This window comes from Equus caballus, chromosome 2, assembly GCF_041296265.1.
Source record: "Equus caballus isolate H_3958 breed thoroughbred chromosome 2, TB-T2T, whole genome shotgun sequence".
NCBI lineage: Eukaryota > Metazoa > Chordata > Mammalia > Perissodactyla > Equidae > Equus > Equus caballus.
In genome coordinates, this window is record NC_091685.1 from 75,560,112 (window position 1) to 75,572,272 (window position 12,161).

General features: G+C 36.8%; 1 protein-coding gene across 1 annotated transcript in view; it reads right to left on the bottom strand.

Annotated features, from left to right (window-relative positions):
- CPE (carboxypeptidase E) overlaps positions 1-12,161 on the bottom strand; it is a 106,519-nt gene that overhangs the window by 17,563 nt on the left and 76,795 nt on the right. Inside the window, exons 2-5 of the mRNA XM_070257309.1 lie at positions 11,825-12,021; positions 10,021-10,188; positions 1,923-2,044; positions 536-714 (exon numbers count right to left, since the gene is read on the bottom strand). Of these exons, the coding sequence (XP_070113410.1) occupies positions 536-714; positions 1,923-2,044; positions 10,021-10,188; positions 11,825-12,021 (666 nt within the window). The remainder of the gene's footprint in view (positions 1-535; positions 715-1,922; positions 2,045-10,020; positions 10,189-11,824; positions 12,022-12,161) is intronic.

Consider the following 12,161-nt stretch of genomic DNA (forward strand, 5'->3'; position numbering starts at 1 on the left):
AAGCCGGCTTTTCCCTTTCCAGACTCCATAAAAGGTGAAGAGCCTCCTGATCTAATAGTGCTTATTACAGTAGTGAATATAAATTAAATATTGCACATCAAATAGTCCCTATTATCCCATCATTTAAAAACAAAAAAGTATGTGAACCAAGATATGCTAAAGGCCAAGGCCTGCCCTCTAAAATATACATTTACCTATGGTAAAACTTGGCTAACATAGAATCAGGATGCTATCTTACTCCATAATGCCAGAATTTGAAAAGTAGGCTCATTGACAATATTCAATTTATATGTTTTCCCGATGGACGTCTTCAGTTCATTTCCTATATCTCTTCAATTAGCATCCTGATTTTTAAAACTCCACAAAAAGATATATAATAGCAATCATTCATGCAGAAAACTGATTAATTTTAATGGATGAACTACAGGTTCAGTCTATTTCTTAATGACTAAAGAGGACTGAAGATTCTCTAAATCTAAATGGTAATTATAAATAAGCCACCATCACATAATCAAAGAGCAAAACAGAAACTCACCACCAGGTACACTGTACCAAGCAGCACCATTAGTTGTTCCATCTACAAAGCTGCTGTCATCATCGTTCTTACGACATGGTGGCCGATTGGGGTCAGACATGGGTGGATTAAAAGAGGAGTAGGCCCGGGCCAAGCTTTGGAAAATGGCATCATCTGGGCAGGAGCTATATTCATGAGCACTACCTAGAAAATAAACCCACAAGATTAAAGAAACTGACACAGACCAAGGAGCAGCGCATGTTTCTGAAGAGTGATTCAGTGTTGATCTCTTGCTGGTGCATTTTTTCAGCTACGTCACCATGGGAAAGGAGCAAAGATTTCAGTACTCAACAATTACACATAGTTTTTAGGTTATATAACTTCCATTCCTAATATCACAAAGTAGAAATTGGGTAGAATGTACATTCTACTTATGAATTGAAACCTTCTCAAGAAAAGATGATAAGATCATAGTAAACTGGACCTGGGAAAACAATAAGAAGATTTCCATTGTTAAAATTTTTAATTTAAAAAATCTACCTGTACTAACCTCATAGCCACTGTGAACCTCTCTCACACATACTTTTCAGTATCTGAGTTTAGAGTTAAAAAAAAATCTCCCATTTGTATTATGGAAAAAAAGAATATATATTTTCATAGACTGTATTCTTATTCATGTATTATAAAATATGCCAGGCTTTTATTTCCCAGCTATTGACAAAGCCCAAAGTCTAAATTCTAACTCTGTTTCACCAAAGACTTTCTTAAAAGTTCAAAGTTTCCAATATCTAAAATTGTCATCCTGTGTTTACAAAGAGGTAACTCTTCAAAGGCCCCTGAGAACTGATCCAAGCAGAAAATCTTCTGGAGCAACAAAAATTAAGCTGAAAATAGCTATCTGGCTAAAGCTTGCTGTGCCTGAAGCTGGCCTACAACTAATTGGCAAACCAAGGCACTACTCCCCCTCCCTGACAACACTAGAAACAGTTCCAAATGCAAAAGTGTGAGAGCATAAGACACATGTAAGAGATCCACATGGTTCCTGACCAAGCGCCAAGAGGCTGCCTCCATTTTTAGCCATCTTGTACACAAACCTATGTAACTTTCATTATCTCTCCATTTTACCAGGGTCTAAGAGCTACCCAACTTCACGACTTCCATTTTCTCCCTTTCTTCTGTCCAAGTATTCTGTCAAGACCACGTTTCTGTTAACCCAAACTTTTAAAAAGATTTAGTCTTTTTCTGCCAAATATATATGCCAATGGCCCATGAAATAGTTAAGGGGTGTTGCTGTTAAACGTGTATTTCTACAGGGAAAATCACTTAAGAGACTATTACAGAAACCATCATACAAAGCCTTGTAAAGTAATTGTAAATCTGGAAGCAATTAGAGCAGCAGTAAGAACACCTACCACTCCGCGTCTCATCATATGGATAATTGGCCACAAGGTCTCCTCCGTGGAGATTGGCAGAGAGAACAAAAGGAATATCCATAATCCAATGAATGACAGCCTTAGTCTCAGGAGCAAGCTGTATTAAAGATTAGAGATGTAAGGGATTATAAATTTGGTAATCACTGGTGAGATCACTTGACAGAAAAGACATAGAAAAGGTTAAAACAAATCACAACCTGAAAGCTGGTCATATTTCAAGCACTTTGTGGTTGTTTTCATAGAAAAAGAAAAGTCCCTATATGAGCAGCATTCCCCATCTCTATCTTTCTAAGACTTAAAAAGTATGTCAATAGTGTTTAAATTTCCTTAAAAGTTCTACTTCTGTAGACTGCCAGCTTTTCTCTCTTTTTAACTTGAAAACCAGCATGCAAATCACTTAGAAATTTTGGGACATCTCCATCTGATCTGTGTTAATAATAGCTCAGGATAAGACATGGAGAAAAGAAAATAGTTGAACCGCAGAACAGGGGTTTTTTTCCCCTATGGTGGTCCAACTCTAGAAACGTGGTAAATTTTATTTCCAATTTTTGCTTACTATTTTTCCAATTCTCTTGAACTACTTCTAACATCGTCCCTATAAAAAAATATATTAGAGGGGCCGGCGCCCTGGCCGAGTGGTTAAGTTCGTGCGCTCCGCTACAGGTGGCCCAGTGTTTCGTTGGTTCAAATCCTGGACCCGGACATGGTACCGCTCATCAAGCCACGCTGAGGCAGCGTCCCACATGCCACAACTAGAAGGACCCACAATTAAGAATATATAACTATGTACTGGGGGGCTTTGGGGAGAAAAAGGAAAAAAATAAAAATCTTAAAATATATATATATATATTAGATTGGGTCTGTTTCAGAGCTCACTGTAAAATATCAGTTTACTTTGGGACGATCGCCTTAAATTTTAAAACAAAAAGCAAAAGTTTCAGGAATTCATGTTGTCTTCTGAATGATTCACAGCCCCTCGAAGCAAAACAAAAGGAGAAAAAATTTATACCAAAGAATTCATCTGGAATCAAAAGCTTGATATTTTTATGTGAAGAGTTTTTAACAGCAACTAGGAAGACTGTCAAAGTCCCAAGTACCTCTTTGATTAAAAAAAAAAAAAAAAAGCTTTTACTGGAGATGTAATCTGTACTCTTCTTTGGCACATAAAGTCTAACAGCATCAGTAGGGTTTGATGGTCATAATAAGATTATGTATTTGTGTATTTCTGTTGAGTTTATGAATAGCTCTCACATGCACTATTTAATCAACCTTCACAATGTCCCCATTGGATAAGCAGAGATATTCATCCCCATTTCACAAGGAGGAACCTGAAGTTTGGGTGCATTAATAACACATCCAGATTCATAGAGCTAAGGATTCAAATCCAGTCTATGAAACCATAAAGCCCACGCTATTTTTAGTTTATCAGCTTTAATGTATCAAAACTATTCTATTTTTCATGTGAGTTACTCATTATTGTGGAAAACTGTAATTTAGAATGGGGTGTTGTTTTTATTATTATTTGTTTGGTCTATCTTATTCTCACTACAAAAAAAAAATGTTCACTGTAGAAAATGTAGAGCAGATAAACACAAAGAAGAAAATTAAAATTACCCAAAATTTTACAACCTAAAGATGCCCACTACTACCAGTTTCATAACTCTTTATCAGTCTTTTTTCAATGCACTTATATAATTTTTTAAAGGTGAACATTTATATACCATTTTGTATGTTGCCTTTTTTCGCTTGAAAACAGATAAACACTTTTTCACGTCATTGAATACCCTTCTAAATTATGATTTTAACAGCTGAGTAACATCCAATGTATGGATATATCATTCTTAAACATGAACAAAATAATAGCTCATACTTATTAAACATTTTCTGTGTGACGCATTGAATTCTCACATCCTCCCTGTAAGACAGGGACCACAGGACCCCCATTTTACAGATGAGTAGACTGAGACACGGAGAAGTTAGGGAACAGCATGGGGTCATTCAGTTGAGAGTGACAGAGCCTGGACTCAAGCCCAACCGGCCAGGCTCCAGAGCCATTGCACTAGCACTAGCAACATCCAATTGATGGGAGGGGAGACGGGGAGACAGGGAGATGTGGTCAAAAGGTGCAAACATTTAGCGATAAGATGAATAAGCCCTGGGGAATCTAATGTGCAGCCTGGTGACTTAATAATACTCTATTGTGTACTTGAAATTTGCTGAGAGAGAGGCTCACAGTGCTCTCACCACAAAAGAGCAGAAAGGTAACTATGTGAGCTGACAGACATGTTAATTAGCTTGAGTGTGGTAACCCAAATCATCATATTGTACACCTCTAATCTAGACAATTTTTGTTTGTCAATTATACTTCAATAAAGCTGGGAGGAAAAATTTCCAAATGTTGTTTATTTAAAAAAAAAAGATACTGTGAACACCCTTGTAGTTATTCTTCGTGTAGATCTGTACTTCCCTTAGGAAAATTCCCCGAGAAACGGAACGACTTGACCAAAAGCTAAGCACATTTTTAAATTTTATAGAATGTATTCCTAACTGCCTCCTTGTAAGATACAGCAATATATCCAGAAACAGTACATTAAACCTACCATTTTTAATCACTCTTACCAACACGGCATATGTGTTTTTTTAAGTTTCTCACTGACACATGACAAATAGAACTTTTTTTAATGTGCATTCTTCAACTAACTAGTAAAACTAGAACAGTTTTTATATGGTTAGTGACCATTTATATTTATTCTTCAGTGACATTTATACACGGTTTAACTGATTTTTCTATTGAAATGTGTAGCTTTTCTTATTAATTTGCAAGAGTTGTTTATTTAGTAAAAACGTTAACCCTCAGGGCTGGCCCCGTGGCCGAGCAGTTAAGTTCGCGCGCTCCGCTGCAGGCGGCCCAGTGTTTCGTTGGTTCGAATCCTGGGCGCGGACATGGCACTGCTCATCAAACCACGCTGAAGCAGCGTGCCACATGCCACAACTAGAAGGACCCACAACGAAGAATACACAACTATGTACTGGGGGGCTTTGGGGAGAAAAAGGAAAAAAATAAAATCTTTAAAAAAAAAAAATTAACCCTCTACCTACTACACAGCATAAATATTTTCCAAGTTTGTCATTTGCTTTTCAAATTTAATAATAAAAATTGAAATACAGACCTTTAAGATGTTTATGTTGTCAAATCTACTGATCTTTTCTCCATGGTCTCTTCCTTTGCTTTTTATATTTCATTCATTCATTCAATAACTACTAAGTGGCCACTATGTGCTGGTTTCGATTTAGAAAGTTCTACCCCCCCCCAAAAATGATATATTTACCAAAGTTTTCTTTTACTAGGTTCATACTTTTTATATTAAATCATAACACATCAAGGTTTTATTTTGATCAATGCTGATAATCGTGAGATGGACTTGTCTCCATTCCATTTATTGAGTAATCCATTCCTTCCACAGCAATCTGAATCACTCCCTTTTACAAATAAAATTTTTATACAACCCTAAATTTGTTTCTAGAGTTCAAATTAATTTTCAATTAAGCTCAAATTTTTATTGAAATCAACATAAAAAATAACTAATATAGGATATTTAATCAAAAGAATCTATAATGCATATGTTTTTTGTATAATGAATGTATCTTATTAGGCCTCATTGCTCTAAATGGCATTAATATTGTATGATATGATTTTAACACACAATCTTCTATAATATTCTGTTCAAAAGTTTTTCTTTTACTGCTGAATATGTTATCAGTCCTCTTCCTTGTACATCCCTCTCATTCCTTCTAGTTACTCAAATCCAATGGCTGGTGCTGACAAATATTTCAATGAGTCCAGAAGAGACAGCAATTTCTTGTTTGGAGAATCATTGAGGACCTCAGGAAGAGGTGGAACTTCACTACGTGTCAGGGAAAAAAACAAGGTAGGATTTAGATAGGAGAAGGGAGACAGGAGTATTAAAATAAGAAAGGAAGAGAGTACCCTTGGAGGAAGCAAGCACAATACCCTCTGGGGCGAAGGGCTGGTTTGAATAGAAGCTGGTTTGAATAGAAGCTCGGGAGGCAAAGCCATCCTGGGAAGACTCTACTGTTGTATTTATTATTTACCTGAAAGGGTTCAAAACAGTGTGCATGGCATCCTTCCATATATTTATATGTTGATACGTGCATAAAAAGTAATTTTGAAGGATACACACCAAAAAGTGATTGGTGGTCATTTAAGAATATAAGGTAATAGGTTATTTTTCTTCCTATCCATATTTGCTTTATCTTTTTGTTGTAATAAAATATTAATTTTGTAACAAAAATCTTTTTAAAGAAACTGTCTTTTGAAACAAATTTAGAGATACAGTCCTGAATACACCAAGTCATTTGTGGCTATTAGGTTTGGCCAACACTACTGCTAATATACATGTTACCACTATGTTAAAAAGCAAGCAAGTAAATTCCACAATTTGATAAATTAAACTCAGTTTCTCTCTGACTATTAATAGAGTCTTTCAGGCTGACTAAATGCAGAGACTCCTTAGATACTGTAATTATATATTTAAGAAATCCATAGAGAAGCCTCTGAAACACCCCTGAGATGGGACCCTTAATAGGATCTGGAGTCAATTATGACCTATCCTTAAAGCTTCCATTTAAAGATGGTAAACATAGTTCAAATGTTATGCTCCATAATCAGATGGCTTTGGCTCTTAAAATATATTAAAGTTATATTTATTCCATTTTCTTCACAACTATAGCCATTAAAGACAAGTATAAAATTAATAAAATCATTTGATTTATTTTAATTCACTCTATTTTCAAGCAATCCAGGCCAAGGCTCATGGAATGAGCCCAGAGAACAGTGGAAGTGACCCAGCTGAAGAGCTCAAGAGCAGATGAGAAATGACTTTGCAGGAAGAACTCTAGGAGAGTGAGAGAGAGCTCTGATTCAGAGAGATTCTGAAGGGCAAGGAGAGCATGGAGAGGACTCAGTAAAAATGTTGGTTCCTTTCCACCCCCACCCCCCACCCCCGTCCTCCACGGCAGTCCACACACCCCAGACCCCCTCAATCAGCATCCATGGGAATCTGCATTTTTAACCTGATTCCTGGCATACAAAACATAAACCTCAAAATTTAAAAACCACCATAAGGATACAGAGAACAGATTGGTGGTTGCCAGACTTGGGGGGTGGGGGATGAGTGAAGGGGGCCAAAGGGTACAAACCTCCAGTTATAAAATAAACATGTCCTGGGGATGTAATTTACAGCATAGTGACTATAGTTAATAAGACTGTATTGTGTATTTGAAAGTTGCTAAGAGAGTAGATCTTAAAAGTTCTCATCACCAGAAAAAAAATTCATTATTATGTATGGTGATGGATGTTAATCAGACTTTTGTGGTGATCATTTTGCAATATACACAAATATCAAATCATTATGTTGTACACCTGAAACTAACATAATGTTGTGTGTCAATTATATGTCAACATAAACAAATAAATAAATAAAATAAAAACCTCTATGAGGGATATAGATAAGTACGAAGTGGGGATGTGTAATAACATTAATGAAATGCCTCCTGTATGTCTCATACCAGGCTGGGTCTACACGTTGACTCAGTCTTAACGACAAAGATGAAAGAAGGACATGAGCCAGACCTGGGTAATAACACCCCATGATTATTAAAGGGGTTCACTGAAGATTTATTGTAATGCAAAAAAATCCTGCTTCTCTTCCAGAAAAGAGACTAAACTTTAATTTTTGTGTGTCTCTTTAATTTACCTTTAGCCAGAAAAAGTATTGGCATTCAGATAATTTTAATAAAAGTTCCAATTTTTTTAAAAGTACCATGAACCTGCATCTTTTAAGTATGACTTAAGCTAGAAATGTAAAAACATCTAATATAGAGACTCTGCAAATATTATACAGGTTCAGCTGAGAAAGATGAAGATATTCCTGGCTGAAAATAATGTCACTTGCATAAAGGCTGCCAATCAAATATTCTGTCAACATGAGTTTCTTTCACGATTCTTCTATGAAGGGTTATACGAATTATTCTTCTCATTTCTCAGATTTAATGAAGACAGCCTAGGCAGGTTAATGTAAGCAATGGGGAAAGTTTGTGGGCTAATATCAACAGTGGGCTTCCAGGACGGTTTTTCATTTCTGTCATAGCTGACATTTCCTCATAGCTTATCACCCAAGATTTGACTGTCCTCTTTTCACCTCTGGTTACCCCAAGCCTCTGCCTTTCCAGCTCTCTCTTCTCCCAAGAAAGATGGTTTAGGGGTTGAGAAATTGCAAATGTCTCTGTGACTCAGAAGCAGGGATGTTTAAGTTACTCGCTTATCAGGTTCTGCCAGAATCCTCAGCCCCTGGCAGCGCTTCTCAGACCAGTCCCCACTTGTAGGCTCAGCCCAGGTTTCTGGAATGAATCCTGAATAGAGGCAGGGTAGTTTTAAGAACTTTAGACCAAAAACTTGGGACTCTCTATCTCCTGGATCCTCTTCCCAGCATCCCAACCACATGAGGAATGCTTGTCTGGAACTCCAGCTGTTGATTTTCAGATCTTGTGATTTGCCTGCCAGGCTGGATTGCATTCGTTCATAATAGGCTTTCAGCCTACTATGTGTCAGACCCAAATATGAATTATAATTCCTGTAATCAAGGGATTGAAATCTAGAATCAAAGGGAAAAACAGCTATATAAACAAAAAATTATAATATAACATATATGAAGCTCTATGTAACTATAACCACCACACTAGAAGTCTATATAAAGAAAAACCCTAAGATACATAGCAGAGAGTATTGAGAAATTACACTGACACGGTAATAATAGTTCTAGGCCCCGATCTCAAGTACTTTACGTGTGCTAACTCATTCAATCATTACAACTGTCTATGAGGTAGATACTATTATCATCTCCATATTTGGATGAAGTGGAAGCACCTAGCGGTTAAATAACTTCCCAAAAATCACACAGCAAGTATGGACCCAGGATTTGAACCAAGGTGGCTGCCTCCAGAGTCTCCAGGCGAAACCATCACACAATTCTGCCATATTGAGTTTTACTTCATCCTCTGGGCAGGGGAGAGCTAGCAAGATTTTTTAAGCAACAGAGCAATAATTTGTGTATGAAGATCACTCTGGAGGAATTCAGGAAGATTGAATGGAATTGGGAGAGGCTGAAGCCAAAACAAGAATAGGGGGCTACTGTGCTCACCAGAGCAGGAGATGATGGGGGCGTGAACTAAAGCATGGAGTGAGTCTGCGGAGGAGAGAAAAACTGAACAGGTGGTAAAGAGGCCAAATCACCAAGATTTGGTAACTGATTGCTGGTGAGTGGTGACAGAGATGGAAAAAAACAAGGCTTTGATGATCAGGTAAGTGAGAGAATAGTGTTGTCTTAGGGAAAATATTTCGTTTTTATCACGCTGAGCTTGAGGTCCTGGGTGTCACTAGATAAAGGGGCTGAGCGAGCAAGTAAAATAGAGTAACAGAACTCCATGCGAGATCTAGAGTTAGAGACAGGGATCTGGGAGACTTTGTAGAACAGGGGACATTGAAGGTATGGGAAAGGATGGAAACCTAGGGAAAGAGAGAATGGTAGCAGATGGGACCCTGAAGGCCAGCATCTGAGCCAAGGTAGAAGAAGCAGGGAAAGAAACCGAGTAGAGATAGGAAAGGCAGTAGAAGAGGTAGGAGAAAACAGAGTTGTGCAAAACAAAGAGGAGAAAGTTCCAGAAAAGAAGAAAAGGATCAACTGTGAGATGCTGTAGGAGGACCTGATCACATATGCTGATAAAGGGCCTCTGAAAGGGCCATGAAGACTTTCTAAGACACCCACAACCGGGTTCCTTCCTCGTGTCCACACCCCCACCTCCCACTCCTAATGCCCCTGCTCAATTTTAGGGACAGGACTAATTTCAAGCCTCCAGCCTTTCCAGCTGTGACTTTCACAGCTATAGTTAACTATCCCCTACAAGCTTTGACATTACTCCTATGTCCTTCATTATGATAAACATATTTCCTTAGGTTAGAGGACAGAACCCAAGAAAACCATCCATGTTCTCTACCTTTGTGTTTTGATCCACAATTTTCTTCAGATTTTTCAACAGATGGTTATTTGGCCCTCCTTCTTTCTCATTAGCATAAACTATCCTATCCAGGTCAGGAAAGTTTCGGTTCAGATCTATTCCCTGGGCATTGCTCCGACCCACAAACCAGTCCTTGAGCTCACCGGGCTAAAAAAATCAAAGAGAAAAATCATCAGTTATTTATTATTATTGTTGCTATCTATTTAAGGTCTCCATTAATGATTTTAAAAATAATGTATTAAGAATAATTATTTATTTCAATAACATCTTACCATAAAGGCACGTTCACTATTTTATGGTTACAAACACAAAGGAATTAAGTTTAAGTATTTGGCATGGGTAATTTTCAATGAATATTATTTTAAATGTTAATCATAATAACATTTAAAAGATATTTATCAAATTGCAAAAGAACTCAATATGTATTAGCTAGTAATAGATGACGTGTTTCAAAGCATGCCACTCCATACTTAGATTTAAATAAAATATTCATTGCCTCTGTACATCACAGCAATCTAATTTTGGAAATATTCAAAAGAATACTCAATAAGATCAGAAGCTTAACATGAGTTTAACATTAATTATTTATATATTAATAATATACCTCCCTCAAAGTCTTCATGAAGCAAAGTTCTAGAGGTCTGTAAGTTGAGGAATTTCTGTTCAATTTTAAACCTTTCATTTCAATAATGGTATAACCTGTAAATTTAATGAATTTCCAAGATATTCAATTATATGCCATAATGCAGGATTTCTTGTTTTACTATTAAGTTATATCAAATCTATGATATAGAGACAGTTCCCATATTCTTGAGGCCATGTCGGCTCAGATACATTAGACGGTGAAGAATAAAAACACGTAAGACAGAAAATAGCAATGACAATCTTTTTGCCCATTTTCTCTCACAGTTCTAAAAATTACTGTAAAATATTAAATAATTTAATGCTTTATGTTACTAGAATTTTTCCGTCATAACTTTAGAAGTTATATCTATGTTACACTTATTTACAGAAATTCACTGTCTGGGTTTCTTACAACATCAAACTATCAGGTAATTGAATATTTTCTTTTTAAGGTACAAATCGACTTCTTAAGGGTAAATATATACTTTAATATATTACCATAAAATGAGAAAATTATTTCAAACTGTAGAAAACAACAAATATAACGTCCTCCACTCCTGTCCAAAGAAAAAGAGAATACATACCATATGTCTTCTCTTAAAATAACGTTACTTTCCAGCTTCTCTAACTGTTAAAATGTATTACATTAATTTTAGTTTAGAAGTAGGAGGGGTTATTGAAAATTTTGCTCATCATACAGAGACAAGCACTAAACATCAAATTGATCTGGTCAAAATTTTTTCTTCCTTGACTCAGTAGAGGGCGCTATGACATCGCCTCATTCAGATGCAGCAATGGCATTACCCTTCAATACATGGCAGTAGATCTTTTTCATACTTGAAGGTTTTTTAGAAGGAAATTTACCTAGTCACAAACATGGATAAATAAATATGATTTATGTAACAACAAAAACAAAGCATTAATTAAATATTCACTTATTAACAAAATTTCTCATTTGTAATCTCTGCTGAAGGAATGTTCACTCATCATCCCTCACCTTCGGAACATTTTTCTTACAAGCAAGTTGAATAACATATCACCTATACCCTCCCCTGCACCATGTGTAAGCTTCACGTGAGCATTGCTTGTAGATAGGCGTGTATGTACAAACATACAAAATGAAGAAAGCGTGCCCTGCTCTACGCTGGCTCACACTCACCTGAGACGCTGCCTTCTCAAAGCCATCGGGGTTGAGGGAAGGCATTATGTGGATCCGGGTGTTGTGGATCAGCTTGACGATTGTCTCATTCCCCTTTTGGTACTCATTGCACAGGTACTGGGCCAGGAAAATGAGCAGTTCCCGTCCAACAGCCTCATTACCATGCATATTCCCAATGTATTTAAATTCAGGCTCACCTAAAAGCCAAAAACAGAGAGTATGGAGACGTTTTCTAGGGTGTCAAATAGAAGGCAAATGACATACAGTAGTGAATATATTGTTTATCTGATCATTTATTACCCATAGCTGACAACTTCTCTTCCTTCCAGAATTGATG